The 17,098-nt window shown below is 44.9% G+C and overlaps 1 protein-coding gene across 1 annotated transcript in view; it reads left to right on the top strand.

Moving 5' to 3' along the window:
- Window positions 1-2,502: 2,502 nt before the first annotated feature.
- The window catches only part of DSG2 (desmoglein 2), a 52,864-nt gene continuing 38,268 nt past the window's right edge, over window positions 2,503-17,098 (top strand). The window contains exon 1 of the mRNA XM_027525622.1: window positions 2,503-2,805. Coding sequence (XP_027381423.1) covers window positions 2,518-2,805 — 288 coding nt within the window. The 5' untranslated portion in view covers window positions 2,503-2,517. The remainder of the gene's footprint in view (window positions 2,806-17,098) is intronic.

The following is a 17,098-nucleotide window of genomic DNA, read 5'->3' as shown; positions in this document are numbered from 1 at the left end:
CGAGTCTCAGCCACTGGACCACCAGGGAAGTCCCCACCAGAATCCATAGCAGTTCATAGGTAAAGACCTCAGCCTTCAGGAAGTTTACATTCTAACGAATGGTGACAGATAATAAATAAGTAAATGCACAGCCTTTTAAGTTGCAATGTGCCAAGAAGAAAAATGAAGTAAGAAAGGTGGGTGGGGAGATTTGGGGGTGGGAATTATTATAATTTTTATACGGGTAGCAGAGATGTCACTGAGAAACTAATATTTGAGAAGTGAAGAGCGAGGGAGTAACCCTTGTATGTGGCTGGAACAGAACCTTCTCGAAAAAAGGAACAGAGAGGACAAGGGCTCTCAGGTGGAGCTTGCCTGGTGTATTTGTGGTGTCAGGTTATGATGTAAATGATTGATCAGGATTAGCACGCCACCCTCCCAGGAATATGCACACAGCAGTCAAGGGAGCCTTCAGCTAAGGGATTTCAGATCTTAGTGGGAAGGCGAGGCATTCTAATGGGCCATCAAGACCTTGCCGAGGTTTTCTAGACAATCCTTGTTTTGAACACACCTCAATTTAGGACTATTATAGTCTCATCACCTTGTAAAACTAGTGCATGATGTATTTTGAAAAAAATCTCTTATGATGTCGGTTCAGCACTCTACTTAGACCCCAAAACAGACAACTTTGTTTTCTCTGCTGAGTCAAGTCTTCATTTTGCCACTGTTGTGTCTCCCTCTGATTCTCTGGTCCACAAACACTGCTGACAATTTCCTGAAGGCATCTCGGTTCAGGACTTTGCACGCAAGGAGTCAGTTCTCATCTACTGACTCACAGGAGGAGCCTTCGGGGAACAGCTCAGCTACAGCCCGTGACTCACCACCTGCGGCTCTCTATCTCTTGGGCAGGGTGTTGGCATCTGTGGCTGTGCTCCCAGGGTTGATGTTGCTACAGCACAGAGCGGTGACTGTTCACCAAGGACGTGCTGGTTTCTCTTTATAGTAGCAAATCAACCCTTTATACTATTACTGCTGCTAAGTCACTTCTGTCGTGTCCGACTCTGTGTGACCCCATAGACAGCAGCCCACCAGGCTTCCCCGTCTCCCCCGTCCCTGGGATTCTCCAGGCAAGAACACTGGAGTGGGTTGCCATTTCCTTCTCCAAAATAATTATACTATTCTCCATAGTAATTATACTATTACAGGCTCTTCCAATCGGTCAGTGTCAATAATTAGCCTTTCTTAGAAGTCTCCTAACCTGGTGTATTCTAGAGCTTCTGTTTTTCAAGAAGACTTCAACTTAATATTTACACTTGCAAAAATAATCACGCTATCACTTCTAGTTGAACTCGGTGCGCTAGGAGCTAGACACTATAGCTGCTACTGTTGCTGCTAAGTCGCTTCAGTCGTGTCCGACTCTGTGCGACTCCAGAGACCGCAGCCCACCAGGCTCCATCGTCCTTGGGATTCTCCAGGCAAGAACACTGGAGTGGGTTGCCATTTCCTTCTCCAATGAATGAAAGTGAAAAGTGAAATTGAAGTTGCTCAGTCATGTCCAACTCTTAGCAACCCCATGGACTGCAGCCCACCAGGCTCCTCCATCCATGGGATTTTCCAGGCAAGAGTACTGGAGTGGGGTGCCATTGCCTTCTCCAAGACACTACAGATTGCATCATAAAGATTTTTCTGATTTAATCTTCACAGCAGCCCTGTTTGCTGGAGCCTCAGTAGCCAAGCCGTGTCCAACTCTTGCGACCTCATGGGCTGTAGCCCGCCAGGGTCCTCTGTCCATGAGATTTTCCAAGTAAGAATACTGGAGTGGGTTGCCATTTCCTTCTCCAGGGGTATCTTCTCAACCCAGGGATCAAACCCGTGGCTCCTGCATTGCAGGCAGATTCTTTACCAACTAAACTATGAGGGAAGCCCCCTCTGTAGGGTGGGTGGTATCTATTCCATTTGACAGGTCGGGAAACTGAGGCACAGAAAGGTCATCCATGTCACACAGCTAAATAACTGTGGGTTAGAGGATTCTGACTCCTAGTAACGCTTTGTGATTTTGTAAATACAGCGAAGAGTGTGACTTTCCCTTAACCTTTCTAGACTTTTCTCCCAGTCGAGGTTAGTTAACAAGGGGTCCAAAAACAAAAAACAAAAAACACCGTTCCTTGGGATCCTTTGTGATTCTTCTAATAACTGTTTCTCCCTGAGTCAGACAAGCGGCAAACCTGTGGGAAGGGGCCGTGGGAAGGAGGTGAGAAGCCTTCACGGAGACCACCACCGGAATCCGGCTCCAGAACCTTCGCTCCCGGACAGCTGGCCCGTACAGCAGGCCGCGCGGAGGACGCGGGGAGGACACGGGTCCTCGCGTCGCTCGTCCTTCTCCTCGGCGCCATCTGGGCCCCGCGCGCGGCCACCCAGCGCACGGTCACCACGGCGGCCCGGGGCGCAGACAGCCGGCTGCCCTCGGCGGAGAGGGGCTCGGGGAGGGGAGGCGGCGGGGCGGGGCAGGTCATTCGGAGTTCCCAGCCCGCGGCCGTCATGGCTCCAGGTGCGCGTGCGGCGCGGGGCGGGCGTCCCCCGGGCGCCTCCCTCCTCCGCGCCATTCCCACCTCGGCCCGAGCCGCTCGGTCTGGCTCCGGGCTCCATTTTCTCGCGGAGGCCACACCTGGAGCCGCCCCTCTGGGCAGGGCCGTGCGGCCGCCGCCGGGGAGGGGACCCTCGGGGCGGGGGCGCCGGGGAGGAGCCGGCGCGCGCGCGGGGACGCGGGGAGCCGGCGGCGGAGGCGCTATGGCGCGGGGCGTGGAGGGCGCGCTGCTGCTTCTCCTGGTAAGTGCGGGGAGCCGGCGGCACGGAGCCCAGGGCAAGCCGGGGCGGCGACCGGCGCCCGGTGCGCGCTTCGACCTGCCCGCTTCCGCTGGGGGAGGGCCGGCCCGCCCGGCGATCCCTCTTTGTGCCCCGAGGTGGGAGAGGGCCGGGCAGGCGGCCGCGAGCGGGGACCCTGCTACTCCGCTGGGGCCGAGCGGCCGGTGGGAACCCGGCTGCAGTTCCGTTTCTCTTGCGGTCGCACACGGGCCCCAGCGCGTTTCTGGATCTGCGATCTGCGGGTGCAGGGAGCCCTGAGGCGGGAACACCTTTCCTGGATTCCCGGGCTTTGTCCCGAGTCTCCTCCGACGGCAACATGGAGGCAGCGGCCGCGCCTACCTCCCCGGGCTCCCGCCGCTCGAGCGCGGGAATGACCTGGGGAACACACCTGTATTCTGAGACTGCAGACAGGGGCCCCAGAGAGTTCCTCTGATGTACTCTACAAAGTTTAATTTTTTTTCTTAAAGCCACGTTACACTTCAGATCACCCACCTATAGCTAGAACTTAAAGTTCACAAAGTTGATGTTATAAAACATCGCCTAAGGTAATGAACATAGGTAATCGTTTTAAGGTTTCTTTTTTCACTTTAAAATATTACAGAAAGTCGACGTGCAGCGCAACAGTCAAATGGGGTTTTCGGAGGTTATTAAACTGGCAAACAGTGTTAGCTCTCTAGATCTGCATTTCTTATGCTTTACTTCTATACTCTGATTGGTTTTTTAAATACATTTGTTTTCTGTTTGTTGAGGTAATTGCGCATAAAGGGTTTGGCTTCTCTGGTGGCTTAAACGGTAAAGAATCCGCCTGCGATTCAGGAGACCCTGGTCAGAAAGATCCCGTGGAGGAGGGCATGGCAATCCACTCCAGTATTGCCTAGCGAATCCCGTAGATAGCGGAGCCTGGCGGACTGCAGTCCATGGGGTCGCAAAGAGTCGGACAGGACTGGGGATGTACTTGACTCTGGAAGAGGCTTGCCAAATGGGTGTCGATAAAGTGACAGTTATCCTCCTAATATAGGTTTGCCTTCACCTTCCAGAGACTTAAATGTGTGTTCAGAGAGATTAGGTACAAAACCATATTCTGTTTTCTTATATAATGGTAAAAATAAAAAAAGACAAGTACATTCTCCATATTAAAAGTTCTAACTTCCAAAAGATTGCCTTCTCTCTATCCCAGAATTACAATGAAGGAAGGACATTTTTCCCCCTGTGGATTTTATATGTATATATTCATGTAAAATCGGACACAATTCAGAGAGTGAACAACAGCAGCATACATTTATCATGTAAGAAAAACATGGCTAATACAATCTAGGAATTTCAGTGAATTCTCACTTGTGAGCTGTTTAGGACCTGCAGATCTTTGTCACACCAGTTAATTTTCCTGCTTTTTATTTCATTTTGCCCAAGTTATTGAGGTCGTTGAGGTGATGTTCAATTCAAGTTTATTTTGTTAGTAAAACTCTTCAAAGATAATTTGCAGTTTCCTTTCTGGCCTGCAGAATAACAGAGCAACTAGTTCCCTCCTCATGGTATTTCCTAGCTAAAGGAGATTATCACGCTAGCATAGCACCTGGCTCAGTTTGAAGTTTAAATATTAAATCCTAGAAAAGAAATTGCCTTTATTCTCAAGTGGTATAACAAGCAGACCAATCAAAGTACATTTACAGAGAAATAGGTACATACCTTCGGTATATTTTTTACTCTAGCAATTCAGTATTTTTTGTTTACTGGGCATGAACTGACTGCCTCTTTAAAAAAGTGATTATAACTAATTGAATAAGCAAAACTCTTGGACAGTTCTTTGTATTTTCTGTAGTACTTTAAATGATACAAATTTGAGTATGTTTATTTTTGATCAAAGAACAGTGTGCAGTTCAGCATTTTGCCCCTGATGTGTTTGAAGTTGGAATTATAGATTTCAGGGAAGAATATTTGTAAAGCATTTATTCCAACAGAAGTAGTTCTCCAGGACATGGGTCTTTTATGGAAGAGAATATAAATTGTAGTGTCTGTGGGTCAGAGTTCAGTTGCAGATCACAGAATTCACTCATTAAAGCAGGAAGGGCATTGTGTCCATTGCATCCGTGTGACAAAGACTGAGGAAACACTCCATTTTGAGCTATCAGTAATGGCTTCAAAGCCATCCAGCCAAGCCCAAGCACTTAGGGAACTGCTGCCTCTCCCGTGATTAGGAACCCACACTTGCCACCCCACAATGTGAAAACAGACAAATCGGGGTGTTACTTCTGTTGCCAGCTCCAGAACCGTGCCACGTTTGCTAGGATGTATAACACCGATATGTCCTGGGACCCTACATCTTGGCACTCAGGAATCTAATATGGATTTTACTAGATGGACCCTAGAGCTAGAGAAAGATGACTGCAAAGACCCAGCTCCATCCACATCTGTGCTTGCCAGCAAGAAGAGCAGACACACGGCTTCTGCTTCACTTCCTTCTTTCAAATCTCATGTAAATGCTGATTGTTAATGCTAAATCATACGCTGAACCTTAGCTGCTGAGTCTGTAATATGTGGTCTCTAACTTTCTTCTGAAGTTCCGAGAGACAAACCAGAAGCAAGATGCTGAGTGGCACTCACAGACCTAGCACACAAATAGAGCCAACTCTGTCAGATGGGAAATAGAAGCAATTTTGTAAATAAAGTCAGAGAAGCTTTGCTTTCCATGAGTTCTTTCCATGGGATCTACCGACTCCCAGATGGTCCATGGATAGAATTCAGTGGGTCCTTAGACATGGCTGGGAATAAATTCCATGTCCAGTCTCACTAATATCTAACTGAAATTTAGTATTCCTTTAAATTATGAATGTAGGAAAGACACTGCAATAGCATAGCCATAGCATAGCTTTAGGGCTTTCCTGGTGGCTCAGTGGTAAAGAATGTGCCTGCCAATGCAGGAAAGGCGGGTTTGATCCCTGGGTTGGGAAGATCCCCTGAAGAAGGAAATGACAACCCACTCCAGTATTCTTGCCTGGGAAATCCCATGGACAGAGGAGCCTGGTGACCTATAGTCCATGGGGTTGAAAGAGTCAGAAATAATTTAGCGACTAAATAACAGCAACAATTATATCAGGACTCAGGCTAATGACCTCAACTTGGTTAAATCTGCAAAGACCTTGTTTCCAAAGAAAGTCACATTCTGATGTACTGGGGTTAAGACTTCAATATATCTTTTAAGAGATATAATTTAACTCAGGTAGATGTGACTACTTATAAATTATCAGTAACACTGGAGTTGTGCTTCAGATTCTAATATGCAAGTGGATGACAGATTTTAGAAGAAGTTAAAATCTAAGTGAGATGGTAAGTATTGAAGCTTATAAGAGTAAATTATCATATCCAGGGACTTTTAGAAATGTATGATTTCACATCTGTTTTTGTTGCTAAAAATAAATGGGAATTGGCAACTCTTTAACAGAAATGTTCTTTAGTTATAAAATTAGGGGAAAGTACTTTGCAAAAAGACATGATAATTGAGTTTAAAGTCTCCCTGATCATTAGAAATATCTGATGGGATAAATTAAAATCCCCAAGGCTAAAGTCCAGAAATATATATCGCTAGAAAATGTCACTTACTTGTATCTGAGTTTTTGTGACCTCATGGACTGTAGCCTGCCAGGCTCTTCTGTTCATGGGATTTTTCAGGCAAGAATACTAGAGTGGGTTGCCATTTCCTCCTCCAGGGGACCTTCCTGACCCAGGGTTCAAACCCAGGTTTCCTGCATTGCAGGTAGGTTCTTTACTGTCTAAGCCATCAGGGAAGCCCTTAGAAACTTTCCAGTTAATTTAATTATCAGACAGGTATAAGAGTGAGAATTACCAGTCTAAATTTTGCAAAATATTTTATTGATCAGTGATGCATACAAATATTTATATGGAAAAGAAATTACACATTGAATAAGGGTTTGTATTTTTAAAACTGCCAAATTGCAGTAAAAATCAGAGACCTTAATTAAAATTATAAATGTGCTTTAGATCAATTTTAATATTTCTTAATAAACAGCAGCAACAACAAAAAATACAGCTGTTTCTATCTTTCAGTGTGCCAAAGATTTTAACAGCTGATAACACTTTTCAAACATATAGCCCAAATATGAGGGAAGATTATTTTCTTAGTTAAGTTTATCTTAAAGTTTCAGATGTATACCACATATGACATTGCACTATTTTGTTGATTTCAAATCATTTTTTAAATTTTTTGAGATTTTTATCATATGTAAAGCTTAGTGATTGGAGTTACAGAAGCTGGAACATCAAGATTTTTACCATAGTCTAATGGTAAAATGAACAATGCCCTCAAGAAAATAAACTAGCTAAGAACTAACCACAGATGACCACAGTTGAGCCACTCCCTGCTCAATCTAGACAATGTATCAGATGTTGGGAGACAATGAAAACTCCAGAAGTGCTCTGCCCTCATGATGCTTACAGTCTGGTAAAAAAGTAAATGGCAAAATCCCAGGCGGGTGATGCTAAAGAGTAATGATAAAAGAACACGTGGTGCCATGGAACCTACCGAAGGGGCTCCAGCACTGAGTGTCCAGCAAAGACCTGAGAGTAATTACAAATTATTAAGATGATACAAAGAGAAGAAGGGGGAAGACGCTTCTAGTAGAGAGAAGAGCATATGCCTTTGCCTGAAGACAAGGGTGCATGGTTTCTTGAACGGAGTCCATGTAGCTGGAACACAGCATGCAGGACAGAAGGACATGCAGAAAGATGAGCCTGCAGTCTTCTTGGTACCAAGGAAGCCTCAAAAGATTTATTGACAAGTGAGCGTTTTTAGGGAGGTGTTCAAATCATTAAGAAAATGAAAAGATGAATGTTAGTTAGTTGGTTATGAAAGGGTGGAGAAAGAAGAGATTGTAGTTGACTCATTTAATAATGAGGCAAAAATAATTTTGCCTCATTATTAAAAAAAAGATCTTTCAGAATTTTGGATGCTGTGATCTAAGGGTGGCAGAAAAGCCCAAACAGTACAGTGGAAGGAGTGTGCAGCGTGGCAGGAGGCTTGGTTTGGGAACAAGGGACTTCCCAGGTGGCACAGTGACAAAGAATCTGCCTGCTGATGCAGCAAACACAGGAGACACAGGTTTGATCCCTGGATCAGGAAGATCTCCTGGAGAAGGAAATGGCAGCCCACTCCAGTATTCTTGCCTGGAATATCCCATGAACAGAGGAGCCTGATGGGCACAGAATGCTTCTGGTATTTACTACTCCAAAGGCAGGATTCAAGCAATCCACAGAACCTTCAAGAAAAAAATTAGCCACTCAAAAAGATTTTCCCTATCAGAAATGCCAGTAGCTCCCCCAGTGAGAAATGGTGATAGATTGTGAGAGATTCTCATTAGGGATTCATCTTACCTCTTTTTAAAATGCAAATATCCTCTAGGCTGATTAAGCCTTGATACATTCATTTACTCATCAGGTATTATTGGGCACCTACCTACTGTGTGCCAAACACTTCCCTAGGTCTTGTCTCAAAATCACACCTTCATGGGAATGCTTTTCATCAGTCCAGCAGGTGCTGCCTGGCTGATGGGAAAATGAGAAGGGAGATTTGGGTGGAGACGAGAAGTGGTAGGTCCAATTTTCCCTATTCTAAAATATCTCCATCCTGCTATTCTTCCAAGTTCCCTACGATACAAACTAAATCAACTGAAATAAATGGCCCATAAACTGCCTCGTGTTAGAGATCCAGTCTCCTTAGACCCCAAGAGTGCTAATTGGGAAATGGCACCAGTGGCCCGGCTCAGTCATCTTTTTTTTTTCTTATTTTTTTAAAATTTATTTTTAATTGGAGGATAATTGCTTCACAGTGTTGTGTTGCTTTCTGCCATACAACAGCATATAAGTATATCAGCCATAAGGATACATCTGTCCCCTCCGTCTTGGACCTCCCTCTCACCCCCTCTAGGTTGTCACAGAGCACCAGGTTGAGTCCCTGTGTTATACAGAAACCCTCTATTAGCTCTTTTGCATATGGTAATGTATGTTTCTTTGCTACTCAGTTCCACCCTCTCATTCCCTCATGAGGTCTGCAAATCCATTCTCTTTGTCTGTGTCTCTATTTCTGCCCCGCAAATGGGTTCTTCAGTCCCATTTGTCTAGATTCCACATATATACACTAATATACAATATTTGGTTTTCTCTTTCTGACTTCACTCTGTATAACAGGCTCCCAACCAATCAGCTCTTCTTTCAATTTCCTCCTTCGTTTGCATAGTACTCTGCCGGGGGTCTGTTCACCTCAGGGAGGCTGTCCTGGTTTTCCAACCCAGCACCGAAGGACATGCTGGACCCACGTCTCCAGAAGATACAGGTGGGAGGCGGCGCGTGGGTGGCGGCAGCAGTGGCTGGAGCGGTGCCCTCTGGGGACCCTGCGCGTGACCCCTGCCTCGCTGTGAACTGCAGCACCATACTGTCCACTGTCTGCTGTCACCTCCCTACTCAAAGGATTTCCTCAGGATGCTGCCGTAGCATCTCTGAGAACTGCATCCTTCTAGCTACTCACACTCAAAATGTTGACACCATCTGCCGCCTTCTCCTATCCTCGACACGCAGGGCATTGCCAGGGGTTCACGTGGTCCCCATAAAGACTCTCACCCCACCCATCCATCTGGGCGCCATGACGCTATTCCCGGTCCTCACCGCATCTCCCTTGGCTTACTACCTTAACCCTCAAACCGTCTCCTGGCTCCCACCCTGCAGTACTGCCAAAAAAATCTCCTCGAAGCTCTGAAGGCATAGAATCCCTCCTTGGAAGTTCATCCTTATAGGATCTGTGAAGATCCTTAGCACAAGGCTTTGTCCTTATTTTCTGCTCATATGGTCTGGGTGTCAGAATCCACCCCTCCTTGTTCTGACACCTGCATTTCTTAAAGCAGATTGTTTCCTTCCACCTCCCATCTGCTCCCTCCCCTAAACCTCTCCCAGATTCTCTAGAGGAGATACTTTCTGCCTTTTCTGAGCTCCCCAGAACTGTTTTTGCAGCTGTTATTCACACAATGAAGTTATTCTACCTCTTATAGTAATGTTGGAGAAGGAAATGGCAACCCACTCCAGTATTCTTGCCTGGGACATCCCAGGGACAGAGGAGCCTGGCAGGCAACAGTCCACGGGGTCACAAAGCAACTAAACAACAACAACAACCTCTTGTAGTAATGTGTGTGTATTAGTCGCTCAGTCGTGTCCACCTCTTTGCGACCCTGTGGACTGTAGCCCCCCAGGTTCCTCTGTCCCTGATATTCTCCAGGCAAGAATACTGGAGTGGGTAACCATTCCCTTCTCCAGGGGATCATCCTGAGTCAGGGATCCATCCCCAGTCTCCTCCATTGCAGGCAGATTCTTTACCATCTCAGCCACTGCTGCTGCTAAGTCATGTCAGTCGTGTCCGACTATGTGCGACCCCATAGACAGCAGCCCACCAGGCTCCCCCGTCCCTGGGATTCTCCAGGCAAGAACACTGGAGTGGGTTGCCATTTCTTTCTCCAATGCATAAAAGTGAAAAGTGAAAGGGAAGTCGCTCAATCGCGTCTGACTCTTCGCTACCCGATGGACTGCAGCCTCCCAGGCTTCTCCGTCCATGGGAGTTTCCAGGCAAGAGTACTGGAGTGGGTCGCCAGTGCCCTCTCCAATCTCAGCCACTAGGGAAACCCTATGTCCGCTTTATCTCTCCTGACAAACTGAACCTCTTTGAAATAGAATCAGTGTACCATTTATCTATAAACTAGCTCAATGCCTTGGACACAGAACAATCCTTTAAAAACCTAAGAGTTAATGTATCTTTCTATGTTTGGAAAAAGTTGGAATCATAATCTGAATTTCGTTTGTTTAGAAGAAATCTTTAATGTCTGGATGGAGTGAGGGGTAAATTTTTGTTCGACTTGAACACGTTCAGCAGTTCCTAGCTGTGCTTCCACTGTGTGCCAACCTGCCTTCTAGATGCTTGTGAACAGCCCCACGGTCATGGAGCCTACAGTAGGGGAAAGGCAGGTGTAGGGAAAGCAATTCGACGTTTCTGGAGCAGCCACTGTGTGCCTTTTCATACTGAACACAGGGTGCTCCGAAAATGTCAGATTCTTTTCGGACAAGATGGTTAGATGGCATCACCGACTCAATGCACATGAGTTTGAGCAAGCTCTGGGAGATGGTGAAAGACGGGAGCCTGGCGTGCTGCAGTCCATGGGGGCACAGAGTCGGACACGACTTAGCGATTGAACACCACCAGCACCACCATGTGTCGGTAGCTAGATTTGGTGATTGTTGTTAATGCATGAAGCTGGGGAGAGCCCAGGTACCCCCGACACCGAATGCCTCTCTGTCAATCCAAAGGCGAGACCACCACCTCCACTGTAGCAGTTTCCTATAGTTAGTTAGACCACCACCTCCAAAATAAGCAGTTTCCTATAGTCAGTCATATGAAAGACCTGAATTATGGAATTACATAATTGGTTTAGTTTCATTACAAGATAGAATCATTCAAGAAAGGGGGAAAAAAGGAGAAACGTACATTGAAATTTGCCTAATTTCACTGTCCTGCAGAAGTATTCTCACAGCTTTCTAAAACCATTGCTTTTCACTGTTGGGTTTTGCCAGTTTGCTTATTTGAAGTCAATTGAAAAGCCTGTTTTCCACTTTGGACCTTGGAAACAGTTGTTGAGCAGTTTTTGGCAATTCCTGCAGTTCGACTTACTGACAGAGCAGTGCCATCTAGTGATGTAAAAGGAAAACTTGAAGTTCTTGGTTTTCTTAAGCTTCTGGGCAGGAGGGGTCAGGGGGAATCTGGTTTTCTCCATTCTATTTTTTAGTGTCATTTTCAGGAGTACATTGCAGCCTAAAGGTCGAAACAGCCTGTCACTTATGTCTAAGAAATTACGTATTATATAGATATATCTGAAAATATGCATTATACAGTTTTCCTTATATTGTGCTGATTCTCAAAGCATTTGTAGCAACTATAGAAAACACCAATACAATGGTAAATAAAATATTTCAAAAATGATAAATTCTCAGGATCAGTAAAAAGTAAGCCAGAAGAAGAGATATGAATCAGGAGAAAGGTGTGGACACCGTTTAAGGCAATCTTGTAGTCTATTTGATTACTGCTTGTGAAGTGGAAAATCTTGTGATGGGAATAATTCAGTTGCTGAATGTCCTTATTTGGAATATACTGTTGCATGCATCTCTGTAATTAAGGCTCCTTATCCAGGCTATGAATTATGCAGCCTCTCCTTCTCATTCCCCTGCTACTCTGTGATTTTACACAGTTGATTTCACAAGTGTGGTCCCTAGACCAGCAGCATCAGCGTTACCTGGAAACTTGTGTAAGAAATACAGATTTTTATACCCCACTCCAGACCTGGGTGTGTGCATGCTAAGTTGCTTCAGTCCTGTCCAACTCTTTGTGACCCTATGGTCCATAGCCTGCCAGGCTCCTCTGTCCATGGGATTCTCCAGGCAAGAATACTGGAGTGAGATTGCAATGCCCTCCTCCGGAGGATCTTCCCGACCCAGGGATGGAACCCGAGTCTCCTATGTCTCCTGCATTGGCAAGCGAGTTCTTTACCACCACGCCACTTGGGAAGCCTCATCCCAGACCTACTGAATCAGAAACTCCCTGGTGCGGCCCGGAAGTCTTGCCTTTTAACAAGATGATTCACGTGCCACTCATACTTGAGAATCACTGCTTATTAACATCCCTCTTGGAAAATAATTGGGAATGGAAAAGAAAGTTAAATATTAAAAAGCATATTTAGATATTTGTTAGTAACTCTAATTTTTTAAAGATGTTTTAGGGGCCAAGCAAATTGACACTAAATAAAATAATGTTGGCTTTTTGGGATCTTCAGTTTGTCTATGCCAAGTTAAAAATAGGAGCTGTCCAAGATTATACAACGTCCCTTGAAATGACAGTTTGCAACATGATCTAACAACTCAAGTGTAGCATAGCATTGTTAACTCTCTGTTTTAAAATTCTTGGTGTCATAAATGTTTCCAAGGAAAACATTTATGTTTTTCCCTTGGACTCTCAAGGAGATCAACCAGTCAATCCTAAAGGAACTCAGTCCTGAATATTCATGGGAAGGACTGATACAGAAGCTAAAGCTCCAATACTCTCGCCACCTGATGCGAAGAACTGACTCATTTGAAAAGACCCTGATGCTAGGAAAGATTGAAGGCAGGAGGAGAAGGGGACGACAGAGGATGAGATGGTTGGATGGCATCAGCAACTTGATGAACATGAGTTTGAGCAAGCTCTGGGAGTTGGTGATGGACAGAAAAGCCTGGCGTGCTGCAGTCCATGGGGTCGCAAAGTCGGACACGACTGAGCGACTGAACTGAACTGATAAGAGGAAACAAACAAATGGCATCCATGGCCTTTATTTATCTCATTTTATTTCCCTTAAATTATTTTAGCCAAAGCTGAAAACTCTTTAAGAACGGGTTGGGTGTAAGCCAGGGACCCTAAAGGCAGTTTATGATTCTGCCTTGTGTTCAAAGAAGGGAAACAGAATTTGTAAAACACTCGGCCTGGTTGGAAGGGGGGATAAGAAAGGGAAGTAACAGGTGTTTCTGTGACTATCGGATGGTGGGCATGAGATGGACGAGCAGCAGCAGGCATGTTAGGTCACCTCTATTTGGGTCCCCAAACATCATCCATTGATTACCATTCTAAAGCAGGCTACAGTTCTTTCTGACTGAATGGAAATAATAAGCCATATAATGCCTCAAAGTTAAAACAATATTTTAAACTTCTTTGTACTCCTCTACATCTCATCTGCAATAAGTTATCAGTTAGTCTGAGATATTAAAGTTTAAGGGGTCACTTAACCATGGACTCAGGAAGTAACAGTTAGAGCTGGACATGGAACCACAGACTGGTTCCAAATAAGAAAAGGAGTTCGTCAAGGCTGTATATTGTCACCTGCTTATTTAACTTATATGCAGAGTACATCATGAGAAACACTGGGCTGGAAGAAGCACAAGCTGGAATCAAGATTGCCGGGAGAAATATCAATAACCTCAGATATGCAGATAACACCACCCTTATGGCAGAAAGTGAAGAGGAACTAAAAAGCCTCTTGATGAAAGTGAAAGAGGAGAGTGAAAAAGTTGGCTTAAAGCTCAACATTCAGAAAACGAAGATCATGGCATCCGGTCCCATCACTTCATGGGAAATAGATGGGGAAACAGTGTCAGACTTTATTTTGGGGGGCTCCAAAATCACTGCAGATGGTGACTGCAGCCATGAAATTAAAAGACACTTACTCCTTGGAAGGAAAGTTATGACCAACCTGGATAGCATATTCAAAAGCAGAGACATTACTTTGCCAACAAAGGTTCGTCTAGTCAAGGCTATGGTTCTTCCAGTGGTCGTGTATGGATGTGAAAGTTGGACTGTGAAGAAAGCTGAGCGCTGAAGAATTGAGGCTTTTAAACTGTGGTGCTGGAGAAGACTCTTGAGAGTCCCTTGGACTGCAAGGAGATCCAACCAATCCATTCTAAAGGAGATCAGCCCTGGGTGTTCTTTGGAAGGACTGATGCTAAAGCTGAAACTCCAATACTTTGGCCACCTCATGCGAAGAATTGACTCATTGGAAAAGACTCTGATGCTGGGAGGGATTGGGGGCAGGAGGAAAAGGGGAGGACAGAGGATGAGATGGTTGGATTGCATCACCGACTCGATGGGCATGAGTTTGGGTGAACTCCGGGAGTTGGTGACGGACAGGGAGGCCTGGCATGCTGCAATTCATTGGGTCGCAAATTGTCGGACACGACTGAACAACTGAACTGAACTAACCATGGACTCAAAGAATCACAACAGAAAGCTTGAAAATCATCTGCTTAAGGCTAATAGCCTATTAGCCAGGAGCAGCTGTCATCCAGTGACTTGTAAGTCCTCCAGGGTTCTGTTTGTTAAGCTCATCAAGGTGACTTCAGAAAAGGAAGTCTTTTCTAAAGGTGCCGACCTCGGGAACAAAGAGTCATTGACTGATTGTAAAACTGACCTTCCCTCATTCCTTTTCCAAAAAAAAAAACCAATTATTTTCTTCCCAGTTACCAAGAAGGCCAGTTTTTACAAGATGCCTAGGTTCTTCTAATGATAGAAAAAAAAAATTTTTCCCCTAAATCAGTAAATTGGGAATCTTTTGAAGGATATGTCTGGTTCATCTAAAAACACTACTTGTTTGGCTACAGAAACTAGAAGCTTACTTTTCTTCTTCAGTCTTAAATGCTGAAGGCATGTCATATGTGACATTTTTCAATCACCAAGTTCCTTGTGAGAAAAAAAAAAAAGTTAAAGATTTCATAGTTGAGAGAAACCATAATGTCCGCTTTGTCCAGACATCCTTCTAATGCTTGAAATCCTTTCATACCATCCCCACAGGCCATCACTCAAATTTACAGAACTGAAAATATTCAAAAAGAAGTGGGAAGGAGTAGTAATGTGGGACAGAAGCCAGTGTGTATCAGTTACTCCATTTATATTGTCTGCACCAGTTTGGAAATTTCCATCAATTCATGGGCCTCCAGAGCTTGTATGACCTTCTTGACCCTAGTTATTGCGGTAACTTAGAAACACATGGTCTAAGTTAGGGTTTCTGAAGCTTGGCACTTTGCCCTTTAGAGCCAGAGAGTGCCGTGTTGGCGGAGGGGCTGTCCTATGCATCGTAGGATGTTGAGCAGCTTCTCTGGTCTCTTCTTCCCAATAGTTGTCAGTAGCACTCACTTCCTCTACTCCCCCCTCCAACCCCCCAACACAGAATTCCGCTTTGATAAGCAAAAATGTCTCCAGGCTTTACCAAATATCCCAGGTGACCACAGGGAGGTGGGGGCGGGTTTGGGGAGTGTGTGTGCACCAAATCTCTCCCAACTGAGAACTACTGTTTGAACTTAAGCGTGTGTGCTGTGAGGTGCAAGCCCTAAGGAAACATCCAAACCATCTCCTTTAGGAAGGAGTAGTTAAGATCTCAGCCGTCTCCTTAGTCACATAGAGAGTTCCACAGTTGACAAAACGTTGGTACAGGTCTCTTGGAGTTTTTGTACCATGAATGTGGAGCGAATATCTTAGTCTGTCACGTCTTTATTAAGGGTCTGTGAAAATAGGCTACTGCAGTCAGTGTCCTAAACTGCAAATAGCAGAACTATTAGGTTGATTCCAAGAAACCCTCAGTTTTAAGTGTTAGTCGCTCGGTCATGCCTAATTCTTTGTGACCTCATGGAGTGTAGCCCACCAGCCTCCTCTGTCCATGGAGTTCTTCAGGCAAGAATACTGGAATGGATTGCAATTTCCTTCTCCAGGGAATCTTCCCCACCCAGGGCTCAAACCCCAGGTCTCCTGCTTTGCAGGCTGATTCTTTACCTTCAGAGCCCCCAGGGGCTTCAAAATCTATTTTGGTAAGTTTTTACGGAAGCATAGTGAATTACTGGATTTTCACAAATTGAGCCTACCATGTAAACAGCAGCCAAATAAGAAATATAACCAGCACTGCGACACCATTTCCACTGACTCCCTCCCCCTCAACCATGCCTTACCATGGTGCTCTCTCACACTCCTGGCCTGGCTATTCCTTTTGCAGGGCTCTGCCTGACTTGCTGTCTCATCCCATTCCAGTCTCTGCAGATACAACCTCTGAGAGCCTCCCTGAAGTCCTAAATTCCTCTCTACCACCCTGAACCTGCTTGAATTTTCCTTACAGCTCTTATCACACCCTATTTGTGTCCATCTTCCCAACATGTAAGAATCCAAGAGAACAGAAACACTCTAACTTAACATATGGTGGGAGCTTGGAAAATTAAAGGCATGGGTACATCCAAATTTCTGAAATTGTAAGGTGAGGAAAATTCATTCAAGTCTTAGAAATGAGGAAATAGCATCATAATTCTATTCATTGAGTGCCTGCTATGTGCCAGTCATTGCAATAAGAACATGTATGTATTATTTCTTTTAATTTTATAATAACTCTGCAAAATGAATGTTATTAGGCTGCTTTCAGATATAAGTACCAAAACCCAACTAAAAGATTAAATAAAAAGAATACTTATTATCTCATAAGAAATAGTCCAGAGATAAGGGCTGGTTCCATATTTGAGCAGTCCTATAACTCAAAGATGTTATGGTTTCAGTTTGGCTTCTCTGCCATCTTATAAGCTTTCTGCTCATGGTCACAGGTGGCCCTCACCATTCCAAATGTCACATCCTTGCTCAGCAGTCTCCAGAAGCAGGTACAAA

Source organism: Bos indicus x Bos taurus, chromosome 24 (assembly GCF_003369695.1).
Source record: "Bos indicus x Bos taurus breed Angus x Brahman F1 hybrid chromosome 24, Bos_hybrid_MaternalHap_v2.0, whole genome shotgun sequence".
NCBI classification, from domain to species: domain Eukaryota; kingdom Metazoa; phylum Chordata; class Mammalia; order Artiodactyla; family Bovidae; genus Bos; species Bos indicus x Bos taurus.
Note: the sequence above shows the minus strand (reverse complement) of the source record. Positions and strands in the feature narration are given on the sequence as shown.